The sequence below is a fragment of the Lampetra planeri genome, chromosome 25 (genome assembly GCF_965212315.1).
Source record: "Lampetra planeri chromosome 25, kcLamPlan1.2.h2, whole genome shotgun sequence".
Classification (NCBI taxonomy): domain Eukaryota; kingdom Metazoa; phylum Chordata; class Hyperoartia; order Petromyzontiformes; family Petromyzontidae; genus Lampetra; species Lampetra planeri.
The window spans coordinates 545069-566468 of record NC_136131.1 but is presented as its reverse complement, the minus strand read 5'-3'; the positions used below and the strand labels follow the sequence as shown (position 1 = coordinate 566468).

Here is a 21400-nt window from a genome sequence, read left to right as displayed (position 1 = left end):
ATTCCTGTTCTGGCATTGTGCTGCAAGTAGCAATGAGATTTGAGCGTTATACTTGCGTTCCCCCTCTTATTGCCATAAGAGCAAAGTAAATAGCCATATATGACTAAGCTAGACATCTATTCCAGAGAATAAGCTTTTCAGTGATATGCAATACAACTAGGTTATTTGTTTAAATGTGGAGACAAATTGCGATGAAAGATGCTAAAAAACGCTAATTTAAGGCTTTGTTTACTTGGCGAAGTTTGTATAAAATCGTAAAAACTAACTATTTATAAAATATAAATAGTTAGTTTTTATGATTTTAATCGTCAATTATTACCAATAACAAAGTTATTGGTATTAATTGTGTGCATGTTATGAAAGTTGACAATTTATAGAAGCAAAATATCAACAGATATCAAAATTGACTAACTGAACAAAATTAGTTATTTTTGCCTTAACTAATAATCTTAACAGGTACATACAAAATACATTGAGAGTAAAGTTAGCACTTGAGATATCTTTACTGAACATAAATAATACAGAACCACCAGTACTTGCCTCACCTGCCAGTAAATGATCATGAACAAACAAGCTGCTAGAAACAGAAGGAAAACAGATAGCGCCAATCTATTCCAGACTTCACTAAGTCACTGAAATTGAAGAACAAGCGTGAATACATGCAATAATATGTATGAAATACATGCCTTGGGGACAAACATCCATTTTGTCAATTATTTATTGTCTTAATTAACAGCAGATGTTTTGGAATGTTTTATTTGTAACGTCCGGGCAAATAGGCATGATTGCGATAGGTGCAAAAACAGGTTTCCTGCGAGACAAATTTAAACAGCTACTCATTTGTAAAGGTTATCACGTTGTATTTTACTTCTGTTGGTGTAACAAATAAAATGGCAACATTGAAGTGTTGCCACCTTGAGTGGTATCGATATCTGGTCTGGCACAAGTGTAGTGAGTTCTCAGAGAGACAGACGACGTAGTTGAGGCACATTCTTTTATTTAACCAAAAGGCGGTAACAATACTTGAAGGGGTAACGGCCCCTTCACCCGTGCTCAATGGGAAACACCCCTAGCACTATTCCCTGACTGTCCTATTCCCAGTCCTCCGCTATGAGTGCTAGGGGAGGCTATCTGATCCGGCCCTGGTCAAGCACGGATCCCGGCACCCAGCTAACCAGGCCGTGCTCTTACAAGAGCAGCGGTCCTGGAGCTCTTAGGGCCGCGCCACTGGCTTGCTCTGCTCGGCCCTGACAAGGACAGCGAGCCAGGGGAGTTCCAGGGCCTATTCTGCCGGTCTTCAGTCTTCACTGGTAAGCTTCTAACAAACTAGCCCCGAGCCCTTTGGCTCCCCGCCTTTTATAGGAATCCTCTCCGAGGGGTGGGGCTATGGGGGATCACAGCGCCCCCATGGCCCCCCAGAGTTAACCGATGCGGACGTGGATGTAGACACCCGTGTGTGGGTGCAGACACCCTTGTGTTTCTGTCCGCCTTTCTCCCCGTAACAACCCCTACATCACCCCCCCCTGTAGAGCCCACAGCTGTCCCGGCTGCGAAACCCCCCTCCCCAAAAGCCAACAACAATAAAGACGTAACACAGTCAACATGTGTGTGCCTCGTAACAATAACAAGGGTAACAAAAACAACCGACGGTCCCCTATAAATACCCCAACCCCAACATGCAAAGACATATGTACAGAGTGTGGTTTCCCACCCCCTCCCAAAAGGTGAGCGAGCCCCACGGCAGCGGAACATGCGCGGAAAGCAACTCACAACAACCGGCGCATCTTGGCGCGTGTCCGTGCAGCGGGCCCGTCACAAGGGCCCGACCCGGTCGGGCCGGTGGTGGGTGTTGACAGTTCAGGTGCACGGCCCTCCGGCTTCTCGGACGAGCCTGCGCTGACCCCCTCGGGGGAGGCTGGCGGCAGAGAGGGCGTCAGTCTCTGGACCCCTGAAGGCGGAACAGTTAGCAGCGGAGCAGAGGCTGATGGTGAACCCGCCCTCCAGGAGTCGGTGGACCCCCCACTTGTTCGGCCATAGTTGTGAGGAGAGGAAGCATGTGGCGCAAAGAACGGCTTCAACCGTGAAGGGTGGACGAACCACTGGCGCTTCCCCCACTTAATGCGAATACATTGGGGCCGCACAACCTGCACAATTTTCACGGGGCCCCTCCATGGTCACAACAGCTTAGACGAGGTAGCCAATGGCACCTGAGGACAGTGTAGCCATGCTCTGTCGCCCGGGTGCCATTCGTGCGTGTGCGACCGGCGCAATCTCAACCTTTCACTCGCCTTCTGGCGAGAGTCAGAGTTTTGAATAGCCGCCTCCCGTGCATCAGCCAACTTGAGGATATTAAGTTTAACATGGTCAGCCAATTTGAACTTATCATGCGGTGTGGAAACGCGCAGCTGGGTCGCGACAGGCGGGTCAACTTCACGGCCATACATAAAAAAAAATGGCGAGAATTCGGTTGCCGCGTGAGGAGCCATCCTGTAGGCTTCCAGAACCTCCGGGATCTGAAGGTCCCAATTGGTTTGGGACTCAGATACCTGGTGGGACAGCATGGACGTAATAGTCCTATGCAGGCGTTCTACCATCCCATCCGTTTGTGGGTGGTATGGGGAGGTACGAATTTTCTTCGTACCGAGAAGCTTGCACACCTCGTGTAAAAGGGAACTAGTGAAGTTCTTTCCCTGATCGGTCAACAACCGTTCCGGAGCGCCCTTGTCGAGGACATAGCCCTGGACAAAAGCCTCCACAATGGCTGCTCCCAACTGGTTGGCGAGGGGCCAAGCCATAGGCCATTGCGTGAAATATTCCACGCCAACCAGTAGGTACTTATTACCCCTAGGTGTGGAAGGAAACGGCCCCAAAATATCAAGAGCGATGAGCTCATTAACCCGGGTGACCGAAATAGACTGGAGCGGTGGGCTGGCTCCCCTTGCTGGTGGCTTCCATTGAGCACACTGGGTACAGGACTGCAAGAGATCGTCCACATCTCTTGCCATGCCCGGCCAAAAGAAATTAAGCTGGAGCATGGCAAGGGTTTTGTGGGTGCCCAGGTGCAGGAGCCGCTCATGAGCAGCCCATACAGCCTTACCCCTCAATGTGGAAGGCACCACCAGCCTCTGGCGGCGGATCGTCTCGTCTCAATGCATGAGGAGGCCCTGGCACAACCCCCATGAGTCAATGCCCGAACTCCCCTGACCGGATTCCCCTGCGCGACGCCGTAGCGCCAAGAGGGAAGTATCCTCCATTTGGAGGCGCCCCCACTCCACACCTGACAACCCCAGTAGGGAATCTTTCCCTCCCATTTCAATAGGGCCAATGCTCGAAGGTACCTCAGCGGCGGCAGCAAGGACCCGATCATGGCCGTCGCTCGTAGATTTGCAGCGCCCCGAGCCCAGGAGACAAGTGCAATCCGAAGTGGCCGGCAGGCGTGACAGGGCATCGGCATTAGTGTGGCGAATCCCCTTGTGATATGTTGTTTCAAAATAGAAATCCTGAATGATCTCCAGCCATCGGGATAATTGCCCTATGGCTGGTCAACACGCAAGGCATACTGCAATGCCGCATGATCTGTACGGACGGTGAAATGCCGACCGTACAGATATGGCTGGTACTGTTGAATAAAGAACACAATAGCCAACAGTTCACGGCGGGTGACGCAGTATCTTTGCTCGGCAGGAGACAATACTCTACTACCATAAGCCACTACGCGCTCCACGCCTCCAACAACTTGGGAAAGCACGCCCCCAATCCCCGTATTGCTCGCGTCCGTGTCGAGCAAGAAAGGTTTAGAAAAATCGGGGTAACTCAACAGTGGGGCCCCCACCAAGGCGTCCCGAAGAGAGTTAAAGGCGGCCTCCTCTTCTGGCCCCCAATGAAACTTCACCCCCTTTGCCGTTAGGGCATGTAACGGCTTAGCGATGGAAGCGAACTCTGCGACAAACCGCCAGTAATATGAAGCAAAACCGATGAAACTCCTAACCTACCCCACTGAGGTGGGAGTCGGCCAGGAGCTGACACAACGCGTTTTGGCGGGATCGGTTGAGATACCTGACCTTGGTCTCGGAAAAGACAATTTCATGAGAGCCCACAGCGTTGTAGCAATGATCGGCAACGGCGGAAAAATCAGTTTTGCTGATTCAACCAGTCTACACAACAAAGACTCATTCCTGGCAGCGGTTTCAGCCGCACCACCTCTACATAACAAAAGGCTCAGTCCCATTAATACGCACCTTTACATCAGCCGCACATTAACAACTCTTGGAACCTCCGATTTAAACCAGTCTACACAACAAAGGCTCATTCCTAACAGCGTGCTTCAGCCGCACCGAACCTCACAATAAAAATATCCAGGGCCTACCTTGGCTCCTCCCACCGTCAACCAGTATATATACAAGGACTGTTTTCTTGGAATTTCTCTTACTTGATACAGCTATCGTGCTGTGACGGTTCCACCTGAAGATGGAGGCTTGTGTTGCCTCCGAAACGTCGTGATTTTTATTTTATTTTTATTTTACTTTTATTAATTTTAATTTTTTACCGATGTAGGGGTGTTAGAGAGAGAGCCCGTTATGCATGGCAGCTTATGGCAAACAAACACAGTGGGGGCGGGGCTACGTGAGTGCACGGGGAGGTGCTCTCTACGACGTCCGCGCCAGGCACCCCGGGGGGGCCCCACCCCTCAGCGGGGGGTTGGGTATAAAAGGGGATGTATCGGAGGGCTCGGGGTTCTTGTTAAGCTAACCAGTGAAGACTGAAGACGTCTTAGCTAGAGCCCTGGACTCCCCTGGTTCGCCGTCCTTATCAGGGCCGAACAGGACCGAGCCAGCGGCGTGGTCCCGAGATCCAGAGCCGGTGCTCTTGTCAGCGCTGGTCTGGGACTCAGGGTACCGGGCCCGACTTACCAGTGTCGGGCCAGATAGCCTCCCCTAGCCCGTTAGAGGAGGACTAGGAGGCAGGCTAGGAAGTAGCTAGCGCGTGTATCCCCAGCTAGCCGGGTGAGGGGGCCGACACCCCCTCTAGTGTTGTATGCCAGAACCGTGCTGTGTGAATAAAACCCGTGTGCCTCCAACTCCGGCGTCCAAGAGTCGTGAACTCTATTACATCTGGTGTCAGAAGTAAAGATCTACGAACATGGACACGCGCCGGACAGCTCGAGTCGGGGTACTGGAGGGGGAGGACACCGTTGCAGTCGGGGAGCCCGGGACGGCTGAAGAAAACACGGAGCAGTCGGGGTCGGATGCGTCCACACCGCAGCAACAGGAGAATGGAGAGCCGTCGACAGAGGGGCTGAGGCAGGCGCACGCTAAGCTGGCGGAGCTGCTGTACGCCGCTGCCGCCATGCTGGACCAGATCACACAGCTGGGGGCTGCTGGACCGCCACGGCGGAAGAGATTTGCGCCATCGACCATCAACGGCAGCAGGGAGCGGGAGTACGGGCGGACCGGGGCGGTTCGGGCCATCTCGACCATCCATCGTCTTCGCCAGCGCTCCCGCGCTGTTACAACTGCGGCATCCGGGGCCATGTCGCCTCGGGGTGCCTCTCTCCTCGGCAGCAGGGGACGACACCTCGACGGGACGCCGGCCCTCTTCCCAAGCTCCGTCATCATAACCCGGCGAGTCGCGGCACCCCTCATGTTTGGCCCACGCACACGCCCGTCACACACTCAAACACCGCAGCGAATGGGGGATCGATATCGCGCACCATCGCACCAACACGCACCACTCTGGGTACTCATATCGAACCCAGCCAGTGGTCCATGTTGGCCCATCGTGTTGTAGCCGCATCATCGGGGTCGTCTGCCGTTGTGGGGCACATCGACGGGGTTGAGGTGCGCATCCTGGTCGATACGGGAGCATCGGCGACCATTATTTCGGAATTGATTTACAATATTCTCCCTGTCCAGAGCCGTCCTTTTATGCCCGTTAACGTGCCATTCTATGCTGCTAATGGGGGCTCACTTGGCATCATTGGACAAATTCGAGCCAAAATTTGTATCGGGGATATTAAATTGTCTGGGCCGATTTTTGTTTCCTCCTCGCTGGCGGTTCCGTGCCTGCTGCGGATGGACTTCCTGGCCAAAATGCCGATTAGGATATTAATCGACCAGGGATGCATTGAGCTCCCATCGGGCCGACGCATGGCGTTTCTGCCATCTCCCGTTACGAGTCGGATGGCGTTCGCGACGGTGCCGGCGTTCGTAGATAGAACGGTGCGCGTTCCTCCGGGGGCACAAATGTTGATTCCTTTGAAACTTCGGCGGCCCTTCGCTAAGGGCATTGGGGCCCAGGGGGTTCTGCTGGGGCCGTCTAGGGCCGGGGTTAGTGGACCTCATTTACTTCCGGCCCAGACCATAGTAAGAGGGGACGGAGACCCCTTCATCGCGGTCCTCAATGTGGGCTCGCAGACGGTGGTGGTCCCACAGGGGACCGTGCTTGCTCACGCAACGCCGGTGCCCTGTGAGGAACCCGTCGCGAATCACGTGAGCGCTGTCCCAGCGCCGCGACCACATTCGGACAGCGATGAAGGATGGCTCGAGGCGCTTTGTGCGGGATCGACGGACCTGTCAAATTCAGAGCGTCAACAGCTTAAAACACTACTGCGGGAATTTTCCGACGTTTTCAGTCGGGACAAATACGATTTTGGCTGCACTCATCTGCTGCGTCACCATATTGATACGGGTGACAGCGCGCCAATACGCCAGAATCCTTTTCGGTTAAGTCCCGCCGAAAAGGACCATGTCAAATCGGCTGTTGATAACATGTTAGCCGCCGACATCATTTCTCCTTCCACCAGCCCTTGGGGAGCGCCGATCGTCCTAGTTAAGAAACAGGACGGCTCGTTGCGGTTTTGCGTTGATTTTCGGCGCCTTAACAAAATTTCGGTGGCCGACGCATACCCGCTCCCACGGATTGACAAATCGCTTGACGCCTTGGCGGGAGCGCGATTCTTCTCCACATTGGATTTACTTTCGGGATTCTGGCAGCTTCCTCTGGACGATGATTCAAAGCCTAAAACTGCTTTCCGTACACCGCACGGCCTGTTCCAATTAAACCGGTTGCCGATGGGACTCCACTCAGCGCCAGCAACTTTCCAGCGTTTGATGGAATTAGTTTTGGCTGGATTGCAATGGGACTCGTGCTTGATTTATTTGGATGACGTTATCGTCTTTAGTAAAACATTTGACGAACATCTCCAGAGGTTGCGGGCGGTTTTCAAAAAGATGCGGGCTGCTAATTTGAAATTCAAACCCCAAAAATGTCATCTGTTACACGAATCGGTGCGTTATTTGGGACACATCGTGGGACGCTCAGGTATTGCTACCGATCCCGCCAAAACGCAGTGCGTCAGCTCCTGGCCGACTCCCACCTCGGTCGGAGAGGTCAGGAGTTTCATTGGCTTCGCGTCCTATTACCGACGGTTTGTCGCAGATTTTGCGACGATTGCGAAACCCCTACACGCTTTAACATCAAAAGGGGTTCGGTTCCACTGGGGACAGGAGGAGGAGGCTGCTTTCCGCTCCCTTCGGGACGCTCTGGTGAAAGCTCCTCCCTTGGTTTACCCCGATTTTTCTAAGCCCTTTTTGCTTGACACCGATGCGAGCAACACGGGTATTGGGGGCGTGCTTTCCCAGGTGGTTGACGGCGTGGAACGGGTGGTCGCGTACGGTAGTCGGGTGTTGTCTCCTGCGGAGCAAAGATATTGTGTCACCCGTCGGGAACTGTTGGCAATTGTCTATTTCATCCAACTGTATCGCCCATATCTGTACGGTCGGCATTTCACCGTCCGCACAGATCATGCGGCACTACAGTACGCCCTGCGAGTTCAACAACCATCGGGACAATTGTCTCGATGGTTGGAGATTCTCCAGGACTTTGATTTTGAAACCACCTACCGTAAGGGCGTTCGCCACACCAATGCGGACGCTCTGTCGCGCATGCCAACCACCTCCGAGTGTGCATGCCTCCTGGGGTCTGGACGTTGCAGGCCTCCGGGGGACATATCGGTTCCGGTCTTGGCGGCCGCCGACGACGACGAAAACATTGATTACTAATTCGATCGCACAACAGGGAAAAGATTCCCTGTTGGGGTTGCCCGTCACTGAATGGGGGCGCCTCCAGATGGAGGATACCTCCCTCCTCGGGTGGCGTCGTCGCGTCGGGGGTGCTGCGCGGGGGAGGGGTTATGCCGACGCATGGGAGATGGTGCAAGGTCTGCTGATGCATTGGGACGGGAAATCTCATCGACACCGGCTGGTGGTCCCTTCTGGGTTGCGGGGCAAGGTGGTGTGGGCCGCTCACGAGCGCCTCCTACACCTGGGGACCCAAAAGACCCTCGCCTTGCTCCAACTTGATTTTTTTTGGCCAGGCATGACGAGGGATGTCGGGAATTTATTGGGGTCATGCCCTCGGTGCGCGCAACGAAAACCGCCGGCACGGGAGTCTAACCCACCCTTGCAATCAATCAAAGTGTCCAGAATAAATGAGCTTGTCGCGCTGGATATTTTGGGCCCATTCCCCGCCACCCCCAGGGGCAATAGATATTTGTTGACTGGTGTGGAGTATTTTACGCGCTGGCCTATGGCCTGGCCCCTTGCCAATCAGTCGGCAGCAGCCATCGTGGAGGCCTTTGTTCAGGGATATGTCCTGGACAAAGGTGCTCCAGAGCGGCTGCTGACCGACCAGGGCAGAAATTTTTCCGGCAAACTACTCCAACAAGTCTGTGAGCTCCTGGGCACAAAGAAAATTCGTACCTCCCCGTATCACCCGCAAACTGACGGGATGGTCGAGCGTCTGCATCGCACCATCACGTCAATGTTGTCACAGCAGGTTTCGGACTCACAGACCAATTGGGACCTGCAAATTCAAGGGGTCTTGGCGGCATACCGAATGGCCCCCCATGCAGCTACGAGATTTTCCCCCTTCTACCTCATGTACGGCCGCGAACCTGACCCGCCTGTTCGTGCCCAGCTGCAGATCCCCGCGCCGCAGAGTAAAACTAAATTGGCTGACCATGTAAAATTTAATCTGGCCAAATTAACTGAGGCACGGGATGCTGCCATGCAAAACTCTGACCGCCGTCAGAAAGCGAATGAGCGGCTCAGACTGGGTCGGGCGCACATGCTGCAGTGGAAGCCGGGGGACAAGGCATGGCTGCACTGTCCCCAGGTGCCACTTGCTACCTCCTCTAAGCTGGTGCGGCCGTGGCGGGGCCCTGTGGAGGTGGTCGAGGTTTTGCGACCGCAGTGCGTGCGCATCAAATGGGGGAAGCGGCGTTGGTTCGTGCACCCCTCTAGATTAAAACCCTTCGTTGCGGTACACATCCCCACTTCACACACGCGTGGCCAAACATGTGGGGGGTCGACCGACTCACTGGGTCCGTCTCCGTCGCTCTCACCTAACGCCTTGCCGGCTGTGCCACCTCCAGGTGCATCAGGAGTGACGGGCTCACGCCCGATCACCCCTCCTGGGGATGCCAAGGGTCACGCGGCGTCGGATGAGGACTCACTCCGAGACGGACAGTTGCCACCTGACGGTCCGCCACCCGGGGTTACCCCATGTGAGGGGCCCGCTGCAAGGACGCGCGCTAAAATGCGCAGACTGTTGTGAGGCCGGAAGATGTGTACATAGGTTGTGTTCATTGTGTGTTGTGTGGGTGGTGTGTTCCCGGCTCATTGGATGTACATATGTTGGGTTCGCCATGTGTTGTGTGTGTGGTGGGTTCCCTGCAAATTGTATATAGGCTGTTTTTACGGAATTCGTATTTATTCGGGGGGGGGTGCGTCGGGTTGTTTTCTCTTCTCGCTGTTGCGTTCTTGTTGTGTTCTTGTTGTTGTTCTTGTTATTGTTAAAAAATAGTGAGGCACACGCGCGGTCAGGGGGTAAATGCGCTTTTATTGTCATTTTTTTTGTATGTTGGCAGCCGGGACGGCTGCAAGCTATGCGGGGGGGGGGGGGGGTGATGTAGGGGTGTTAGAGAGAGAGCCCGTTATGCATGAGTGCACGGGGAGGTGCTCTCTACGACGTCCGCGCCAGGCACCCCGGGGGGGCCCCACCCCCGGGGGGGCCCCACCCCTCAGCGGGGGGTTGGGTATAAAAGGGGATGTATCGGAGGGCTCGGGGTTCTTGTTAAGCTAACCAGTGAAGACTGAAGACGTCTTAGCTAGAGCCCTGGACTCCCCTGGTTCGCCGTCCTTATCAGGGCCGAACACGACCGAGCCAGCGGCGTGGTCCCGAGATCCAGAGCCGGTGCTCTTGTCAGCGCTGGTCTGGGACTCAGGGTACCGGGCCCGACTTACCAGTGTCGGGCCAGATAGCCTCCCCTAGCCCGTTAGAGGAGGACTAGGTGGCAGGCTAGGAAGTAGCTAGCGCGTGTATCCCCAGCTAGCCGGGTGAGGGGGCCGACACCCCCTCTAGTGTTGTATGCCAGAACCGTGCTGTGTGAATAAAACCCGTGTGCCTCCAAGTCCGGCGTCCAAGAGTCGTGAACTCTATTACACCTACGTGACTTTACCGAAAAAACCTAAGAATATAAAACCATGTGTTGTGTCAAATTGTTGGGAGACAAAGGCGGTTAGGAGTCTCTGGTCCTATGGAATACCTATTATCTCGGTTGTGTGTGATTGACCTATTTTGCCTTGTATCTCTTTTGACTTACCCTAGGTCTAATACTTCATGATTATTATTTGGTTTATGTTTAACCAAGATTCGTGATCTACCATAGTTTTTACCACATGTATTCCGAGGGTTTTATTAACCTTTGTTCCCTGTCTGTATCCATTGATCCGTGCTTTAATTCTCGAGTTCTATTTTGATATCCTGAGGTTGGAGATGTAACTAAGTTTTCACTTAAGCTTTCTTGACTGCCGGAATTCATATTCCTTGGTTCTTTTGGTAAAGTCACATAGATAGAAAGATACAATAAGAAACAATATATGAGGTGAATAAGGGTGAAATAAAATAAGTAATAATACAAGCCACTAATGTAGACTGCAGTCGATAATGTCGATTGATTTTTGTCGCTAAGTTTCGAACTTTTACCGTTAAAGAAAACGCCATTTGTAATGTCCGTTTGCCCTGTGAACTGTCCAAAACGTCCGTGGAGGTCGTATCATATGGTCCTTTGGCAATCTGGAGATTTCCCAGATCGTCATTAACCCCCCTTTGCCCCAGAGTGTATTATTTAATGGCGCTTTATGACCTCCTCCCTCCAGTTGCTTTAATATGGCAAGGCAGCTGGGTGTGAGGGGTGGGGTGTACCTCACCCTTTCATGCCCCATGCTGACCCTATATATACAACAAGGTTTCGCGACACATTCATATTTACGCGATCTAACCAAAAAAATAACTCAATTATGGACATAAATATAAGCAGACAATTCGACTCTCTTCTGTGCATCGAAACTGGTCCAGAGTTTTTGCTTCATGTTGAACACCGCTAAAACGATGCACTTCAAGAAGGAGGCCGGGTGACTGATGGGGATGTGTAAAAACGAGTGCACATTGTGCGTGGCAGGCACAGATGCATGATGGAGACGTAGCGCCCATTTAATTAATCTTGCGCGTCAACAGCATTACCGCAGCAGGGCGTTGGCTCACCTGATGAGCTCTCATGAAGTCAAACAACAACAACAACAACAACCGCCATTCGCCACTAAGTGGCGGTGACGTCACCACGACGCTTGTGCCAGGCCATGTGCACCCTGAGGCCACGTGAAGTGTCGAACGCCCGCTGGCAGGAGGTCACGGGGCAGACCCAGGTGCCACGGGTCGACTGACCGAGATGACCGAGATGACTGGCTGATGCACCACCTGTGCCCCCTACTGTGCCGACTTGCTGTGCTTTAGCCACCCGGCGCTCCGCTCGTTGTTGTGAGCGTCGCTCCTCCGCCCTCCGTTGTTGTTGGAGGGCGACTGCCTCCAACTGCCCAGTAGCGTCCTTCACGAGCCTCCTCCACTGAGGCCGATCTTGACACCGCTGGTACCAGTCATAGGCAAGTCCACTCAGCTCCACGTCCTCCTGTACCACATCACTCCATCTCTTCTCTAGCCCGTGCCGCGCCCGTTTAGCCCCCTGGATCCGGCCGAACAAAAGCTGTTTAGGCATGCGGTGGCTGGGCATGCGGGCTACATGACCCAGCCAACGCAGCCTTGCCTGCCGGAGGAGCTCACTGATGGGACTTTGCCCAGATCTTTCAAGGACTTGTGAGCTCCTCACACAATCCAGCCTGGTTAAACCCAGGATGGATCGTAGGCAGGCCAGCCTAAATGTTTCCAACCGGCGAAGATGCTCCACTAGGGGGGTCCACGTTTCGCAAGCGTAGAGAAGGGAGGGAATGACCGTGGCCGAGAAGACCTGAAGCTTCGTGCGGAGCGACAGACCAGGTAGCTTCCACACAGCGTTACGCAACCGATGAAAAGATATTGCCGCTCGACTGATTCGGAGTGAGACCTCTGCTGATAAACTGGAGCCGGTCATGAGCACACTGCCCAGGTATGGGAAACTCTCCACTCTCTCCACTACTGCCCCATCACCGATTGGGAGTTGTGGGGGTGGAGTGCCCGATGGTACAAAATACCCAGGCAGGTGCTTAGTTTTGGTGGGGCTGATGGTAAGGCCCCACCTCTTAGTGGCACACTCCAGTCTCAGCAGCAGCGTCTCCAACTCCTCTTCTGAATGAGCAGCTATTACCAAATCATCGGCATACATTACGTGGTTGACCAATAGGGAGCCATCCCTTGATCGCACCCGGGCGTCGATCAGCCTCCCATTATATCTGTACCAAATGGTAATTCCCCCGGTACAGCTATTGAAGGCTTCACGAACTACGCAGTCGAAATAGATGTTAAATAATGTGGGAGCCAGAGGACATCCCTGTCGCACCCCAAGGTGTACAGGGAAAGGCTCCGACTCCCGGCCACGTAGTTTTACCCGGGCCCGCTCACCATCATGAAGGTCCTTAATGATCGTGAGCAGAGGGTCAGGGACTCCGAAAGCACGAAGAACAACCCAGAGCCCAGTCCTACTGATGGTATCATAGGCCTTGACCAGGTCAATAAAGCAGAGATGTAGGTCTTTTTGGAATTCCCTACACCTCTGCTGTAGCAAACGGACAGAAAATATGGCATCTGTGCAGGACCGCCCTTTCCTGAAACCGCATTGGGGCTCCGCAAGCCTCTCCTCAGCATGCCTAGCAAGGCGATGTTGAATAATCCTTGCCAGGACCTTACCCGGCACACTGAGGAGTGAGATGCCCCTGTAGTTGTTACAGTCGGTACGGTCCCCCTTCTTAAAGAGGGGGACCACCAGGGCATCCTTCCAGTCCTGCGGAACCCGTCCAGTGGTCCAGACTGTTGTTATGATGTCATATAGGGCAGTCTGTGCACAAACGCCACCCTCCCTCAGCATTTCGCTTGGGAGATCATCTCTGCCCGGTGCCTTCCCTGGTCTCAGACTCCGGATCGCCCTCAGTACTTCCTCAACAGCTGGTACCTCAGCCAGCCACTCACAGGGGGTGACCTCTTCCAATATTTGAGGCACCGCAGCCTCAGCAGGGTTATCCCCACTTTGTGCCATGATGTTTTCCTGGCTGAGAGATTTTCCCTCCCCCAGGACCTCACAGAAATGCTCAGCAAATCTGCAAACCTGTTCCTGGGGGTCGGAGATTGGATCACCGTTTTTTCCTCTAATGATGGTAATAGGTGTGGCGCTACAGGTTACTTTTTTGATGGAGTTAAATAGTGATTTGTGATCGCGGGCTACTGAGGCAGACTCCATCTCCTCAGCAACCCGCGACCACCACCCATCCTTGCAGCGCCTCACGGCTCTCCGAACCTCCGAGCGAAGACTGCGGTAAACCTCCTCATTCTCTGACGTGGGATGCTGTAGGCGATGAGAGTGGGCCTGTCGCTTTTTCTCAATTAACCTGAACACCTCCTCCGTCAGCCAGGGTTCCCGGGGAGGTCTGGACCGCGTACCCAAAGCAGCCATTGCAGCTGCATGAGTCACAGTCTTAAACCTCGCCCATTTACCCTCGACATCAGGTGGAGTGGGGGACGATGCCAACCCCAGCTGCAAGCGATGATGAAATTCTCGCTTGCAACTTTCATCAGCTAACTTAGACCAGGCCACTTTTGGTTGGAATGGGATCCTGGGTGTACACCCACCACCGGAGTGGAAGAATGGCAGGCGCATCTTACAGATGACTAGTCGATGGTCAGAGGGCAGATCAGCTCCACGGTAGGTCCTGGTGTCAAGGACATGGGCTCGCATCCGCTGGTCCATCACTATGTAGTCCAGCAGATGTTCTTGCTTGGACCCGGCATGCATCCATGATGTTGTGTGGATGCGCCGATGCCGGAAGAGCGTGTTGGTAATTACAAGCCCATGGGCTGCACAAAAATCTAGCAGCCTCCTACCGTTATTATTGAGCTGATCTGGCCCATGCCTTTCAATCACTCCAGACCAGGTGCCAGCATCATGACCAACTCGGGCATTGAAGTCACCCAACAAGATGACTCTGTCCCGAGTGGCCACTTTAGCCAGCACCTGTGACAGGAGGTCATAGAAAGCGTCCGACTCATCGGCTTTACCTGCATCCCTCCACGGATGTTCGTCTTCGGTGGGGGCATAAGTAACCACGACCACCACTCCTCGCCTCTGGTTGATGGGAAGGCGAGCCCAAAGTATCCTGGGGCTTACAGCTTCCCACACCTCACCGCCACGCTCCCACGCCCCCTTCATTCTTTTGTTCAGAAGAAGAGCCACACCCTGTTGTTTGGCAGTCTCCTGCCCCGAGTAGAGGACTGTCCACCCCTCATGGTGGCAGGAGCCAGAACCGGTCCACCGGACCTCCTGAATGCCACAGAGATCCAGGCGGTACCGGTCCAGCTCCCGACAGAGGAGTGGCAGCCTCTCCTCCGCAGTGAGCGTTCGAACATTCCACGTGGCCATCCGCAATGGTTTTTCGTTGTTTCTGGAGGAGCCCCGAGGGTGAAAATTCAATCTCCTGGCTCCGCCAAATGGGGTTTGGCCAGGAGACGTCATAAAAGCCTGACCCCCCGGGGCCTCCGGCACAAGCTTATTAATTACAGGTTTATGTTTAATTCGTAGTTTAGTGGTGGTTAATTGAAGGTGGAGGGGTTACCAGCCCCTCGCACCCGTCCAGAGCCCCCGTTTAGCCACTGTGGTGGTCACAGACACCATGAGGGGAGAGGCCAATAGGCATTGGCCCTCCCCCCACAGCACTGCCCACGACAGTGTTGCCCGTCCGGCACCGCGAGGAGGTAGGAGGTTGTTTTGAAGTCAAACGCACGCACACACACACACGTCTTGCATGCCGGAGGCCTGTCGAGCGTGCACACTCACAGATATGACGGAATTTTCCAGCATGCGCAGTGCAGCTCGGGTGCCTGCGTGACCACGGTATTGGGTGCTGCGTGACCACGGTATTGGGTGCCTGCGTGACCACGGTATCGGATGTGCGACGCCATTGATGGCTTGCGTCGAGCGCCGCGCACCGCGTTGTAGTCCCTGTGCTAAACCCTCGTGCCCGTCCCTCCGATAGAAACGATAACCCGAGAGAAGGAGGAGAGTCAGCAGCTGCGCAGGGAGAGGCAGGAGTGCCACGTGTCTCTGCAAGATGCACAGGTACGGCTCGCGGCACGCACGCATGCATCCCACCATCCTCAAGCACTCTAAAACTCCCGGCTCATCACCACAACCACTGCGTGCGTCCGCGCACACTGACCGCTGCCTCATTCTTGTGTACAGGTGGTACAGGTGTATGTAGCACGTTACCTGACCATGGTGCTGCGTTGGCAGTGGTGCACAAAGCAGAGTTAACAACGACAACTCAACGCGTTTTGGGCAATAACTCCGTAGCCTTGCACAACAATACATGAACATGAGGGGTGACATTTCGGGCCATGGTCCTTCTTCAACGCATGTGCTTAGAGAGGCAAGAGGACAGTGGATGATACGAATTGGAGACTGCATGAGGTCACACCATGGGGGCATGATTAGAATGATGTAATGCCGTGTTTTCTGAACATGTTAAGAATAGGCGTGTTTAGTGCAACTTTACATGCCTGCCGTACTTGGACGTGAACAAAAGGCCGACAGAGATAAGATATTGGCACTCCAAATGTATCGCTACAGAAGTATTACCGCTGCATCTAAGCTGGAGCCAAAGAGTGGCCAACCTAGAAGTAAGAAAAAGGTCGCACACAGAAGCAGACGGCCTGCTGATGAGACAGGCAGTGATGAGAAGGAAACTGGCACTATTTGGACAGATATGTAGGATGGACAATGGCAGGAAAAATTGGAAGGAACCGGACAGAGAGAAAGACCTAATGGAGAAAGGCTTTACGACGACATCAGAGATTGGTGCCTGAGAGATATTGCCACTACTGTGGAGACACTGAGAGAGTGGGAGGACAGACGTCTCACTCGAGGGAACAGCCGTGCAATTCATCTTCTTGGTTCTTTAGGTAAAGTCACGTAGAATTGAAATAATAAAATAATAAAAATAAAACATAATAAAATAATTCTCACGACGTTTCGGCCACAACGCAAGTAGCCGTCCTCAGGTGGAGAACAGGTCTGTCGAGGAGACAGAATATTATTTCAATTCACGTGACTTTACCAAAAGAACCAAGAAGATGAATCCCTGCAGTCACGAAAGCTTTAAATCGAAATTTAGCCGTGCAATTGTTTTCCGGTAAGGAATGAAGTGATTTTTTAAAGTGTAGTGTTCAGCATTTCGATTTATTTGGCAACTGCTGCTTACGGCCAACACCAGTAACGATTATCTGAACCGGTCCTGGGCCTCCCCTAGGCCGACTCAGCCTTAAATTAGTAGCTGGTGTGGTGTGTAAACATCACTACTAGGGAGACAAAGGCGGCGTGGTTCTGGCCACCCACCCCCTTCGTGTGCCGTGCCGTCCTTCGTAAGTACGACTTGCTAACAGGACTTGCCCCAAGAGTCTGTCAAGGCTACACGGGGGGAGATATTTGTCTTTGTGTGTTCGTGGCGTTGTAGTGATGCAGAAGCGCGCGTGTTTCCGCAGGTACGTCTGGAGGCGTGCGAGCTGTCGCGAGGCAAGCGAGCGGCACGCGACGGCACCGCCGAGTTAGAACAGAATGAGACGAACGCAGTGCGACACGCACAGCGGCACGTGCAGGTGCCCGCCGTGAGCCCCCGCCACTCGCGCGCACCCAGCCACATGGGGCTTGCTTACGTGGGAGTCTCTGCACGCTTGCTACCTCATACCAAATTGTGAAAACTGAAGTTGAGTTTTTTTAAGGCGTGTCATTAAGTGCCACACGTCTTGTCTAGTCCAGTACCCCCTCCTTCGGTATTTGAAGAGACTGCATCGTAGTCTGCGTGATGCTTCATAACTCACGCCGATGTCACCTTGCTCCAGGTGAGTAAGCCTGGATCTGCGAATACAATTCACGTGACCCACAAAGGCTAGTTTCTTGAGATCTGTGGTGATCCATCTAAACTTAACTATTTTTATTTTACCAGGGAAGGCCCACTGAGCTATATAGCTCCTTTTCAGAAGTAACCAAGCCACAAATGATCGCCCAACGAAGTGGCTTATCATCGTGTGAAAATTTACAGCAGCCAAATACTCTAAACGCGTGACGTTGATTCTAAATGTGGAATGAAAAAACGGAGTACCCAGAGAAAAATCCACGCGACTACAGGGAGACATGCAAACTCCAAAGATACACCTGGCGTCAGGGTTGGGATCGAACCCACGCCCTCCTGTATACTAGGCGAGGTAGTTAACATTTTTTACTGTACCGGCTTCTCCTGCCGAGAGAGGGCACGGATCCTCCTCGACACACCATCTGTGCATGATCCACCAACCCTCACTGCTGCTTCCACAGTGTTGGATGACAGACTGCCACGTTCATCATCACCACCCATTGCCTGATCAAATCTGTTATCTGCTAACGCTGCGGTGTATCGGTGCTCCTCCGGCGTTATAATTTCACACGGATTGTTCGAGCGTAAGACAGATGCGACCCTGCGCGTATCCCAATTGCAGGTATTGATCGCAATCGATGGGTCGATTCATCATCCCACCCGATGTACAGGCCAGAGCGAGTTAGACCGCAATACCGAAGTTATCGGGTTTGTCCCCCAGATGGAGACGTTCGGTTTTGAGAAGGGAGCTGGTGCGTCTACCGGTCATCTCAGTCAGCCAACCCATGGCACCTGGGTCTGTCCAGAGACTTCCTGCCAGCGAACCTTCGATTTTTTACGTGGCCTCAAAGTGCACCTGGCCTGGCACATGGCGCGTATTGGTTTTGGTGTCATTACGCAGGTGTGGGCGTGTGCATGCATGTGCGCGTATCACACACCGCCACTTGGTGGCAAACGGCGGCTGTTGTTGTTGTAGTTGTTGCGTGACCCAGTGCTGGTGCCAGTTGTTATCGTGACTTCTCATACTAGCACATGCTCACGAGTGTGTGTGTCTGTGTGTAACGCAGGGGAAGCGTTAGCCACGCTACCGTTCGAAACCGGTGACGCGAGTTTGATTCCCGCTCACGGCCAACACCAGTGACAATTATTTGAACCGGTCCTGGCCCTCCCCTAGGTCGACTCAGCTTTAAATTAGTACCCCGTGCAGTATGTAAACATCAGCATTGGGGAGACAAAGGCGGCCGGGCATGGTGTTGCCCACCCACCCCCTCATGTCCCGGCCTTCGTAGCTGCTCGCTAACAGCACTTGCCCCAGCAGTCTGTTAAGGTTATGCGGGGGATCTTTGTATTTGTTGTGCCACACAGCAAGCCCACGACATGCTGTCCATCCAGCATGATCAGATCAAGGAAGTCCTCAAGGATCATCAGAATCAACTGAAATCTGCAAAGGTTCGTTACCGCCCCTTGTCATGTGTGTGACATCATCGGGCGTCGCTGCTGCTGACAATAATTGTTGTCAAACTTTGATGTACGTCACATCATGGGAAATCTGATGATCCCCACAGCATCAAGAATACAACATTGCACGTGGTCAGACCGGCACATTGTCCGTAGGCCTGCGTGCATCCACACGACGGCATTCCCTCGTTATTTGCGGCGAGGGAGACGCTCCAGAGATGCTCGTGAATAGCACATTTGGCGCATGATTTTGGCTTACAAAACTCTATCCTATATCTCATAACTTTGTCATCACTTTCTCGTATCACATTCTCTCTCATCACTTTATCTCATCACTCTTTTTTTCTCTCTCTCTCGACGCAGCAGTCGTGTTGAGTTCCAGATGCGATTCATGGACAGCCAAAATCTTAGAGAGCAAGTTTGTGAATAGCGAGAGAATACTGTACCCATGTTCATAGTATTATCTGTGTGAAAAATTATTGTATGCCAGCCTTTGCTGCTCTGCAACTGTCATTGGGAGGCAGGTAAAACTCGTGCCTCACAGTAAGAAGGAGTCTGGATTCAATCCCCAAATCAGGCGCTTTTCTGCATGGAGTTTGTATGTCTCGTCTTTTATGTTCTGCATGCGTCTTCAGGTTTTCCAGCTTTCTCCCAGAGCTTAAAACGAAATACACTTCAGACATCCAAATGTTAAAGTATTGCCTGCTAACGACTCAACTGGGATGAGGCATCGTAACATAACCCCCCGACTGTGAACTACTTTGACGGGACCCTAAAATGAGTCTTGGGACTCGGTGAGACTTTGTTTTGGTAAACAAGCACGAATAAATAAATAATATACAATTATGCACCAACTGTTGCAGTTAAACATGAACAGTACACAGCTGGACAACGCTGCGAAGAAGACGCATGTTCACACGGGGGTTGCGTTAACTGGGAACATTTAGCGGAGGGTCGTTTGGAGCTTAACAGGCCATCGGGCAAGTGTTGTTAGCGAGCACCTATGAAGGCCGGCACAGCACACGAGGGGGTGGGTGAACAGCACCACGCCCGGCCGCCTTTGTCTCCCCAGTGCTGATGTTTACACACTGCACCGGGTGCTAATTAAAGGCTGAGTCGACCTAAGGGGAGGCCCATGACGGGGTTCATATAATCGTCAATGGTGTTGCTGGCCCTGAATTGGAATCTAACTCGGGTGGGCGGGGTTTGTAGTGCAGTGCAACCACTCCTCATACATTAACGCACGACGACCAAATACACTCACTCACACATTCACTTAATATTCACCCATTCATAACAACAATAATCGCCATTCGCCACTAAGTGGCGGTGACGTCACCTCGGTGCTTGTGCCAGGCTAAGTGCACTTTAAGGCCATGTGAAATGTCGAACACCCGCTGGCAGGTCACGGGACAGACCCAGGTGCCATAGGTTGACAGACTGTGTGGATATGAATGGCACCAATTTATATCCACACGTGTACACACGTGCACTGGGTTTCTTTCCAAGTGGTCAAGCTTGCCCCGTGCGGTCACGTGGCGACGCCTCGCTGCCTCGTTACATGCGGTACAGGAGCAGATGGACTCACGTGTTGCGTCCCAGCTTGTGTTTGGTGCCAGGCATAAACCCTGTGGGTGCAGATGCAAGTCTCTGGCTGTGAGGTGTCGGCGTCACGGGCTCCTTGCTATCGCACCGTGCGTGAGCATCGGGTTTTTAGCTCCACGCCCGTAATGCGATCCATCACCTGAAACAACTAAATGACGACAATTACTGACAGCAGACTTCACACGGGTAGGTGGGGTTACAAAAGTCTCTGGTCAAAAGCCACGGCCGTAAGATGTTCGCCCGCTGCATTAAATTTTGCGGTAAAGGACACTGGTTTTGTTCGCTTTTGGGATTGTTGAATGATTTGTGGTGTGTAAGCAACGTGAGCATTACAACATCATCTTGACACGTGATTGATGTTCGGGCCAGATCCGCGCAAGCCAACATGTTGTGCCATGAAACCCTCCCCTGTCTGACACGGCCAGCAAATGGGTATTTTTTTTTCGTCACATGAAGTTGTATTCGATTTGAAAAAATCAATCGAATACAAACATATGCTTATGGTGCTGAAGCAGCACAAGCATATCTTTGTATTCGATTGTTGAAGCAGCACCACATTGGCACGATTGTTCACATGCCAAATTTATGAACTGGCTGTGTCAGGTAGGTGGAGAGTGTACGACACATTCTACTGATAAAAACAACAAGAGATTTTTATCTTTTCTGGCAATAAAACAGGAGCAGTGATAAGATGTTCCAACACCAAATAGATACAATTTTCATAGGTATCAAGTCTGTATTAACTACACGTACTTGTCGCAAACCATGCATCGATATTGATCGAAAGGGTATCCGATAGACACAATTACTCGACCCGAGCTACGTGTTTTGATACTTGCATTGTCTTTGTACTGTTCGCCTTTTGCAATTTTCTGTTCTGACACTGGTGAGAC

The 21400-nt window shown here is 52.7% G+C and overlaps 1 protein-coding gene across 1 annotated transcript in view; it reads left to right on the top strand.

Annotated features, from left to right (window-relative positions):
• LOC144727202 (uncharacterized) overlaps positions 1-21400 on the top strand; it is a 46032-nt gene that overhangs the window by 18269 nt on the left and 6363 nt on the right. The window contains exons 4-5 of the mRNA XM_078605859.1: positions 15573-15655; positions 18810-18893. Coding sequence (XP_078461985.1) covers positions 15573-15655; positions 18810-18893 — 167 coding nt within the window. The remainder of the gene's footprint in view (positions 1-15572; positions 15656-18809; positions 18894-21400) is intronic.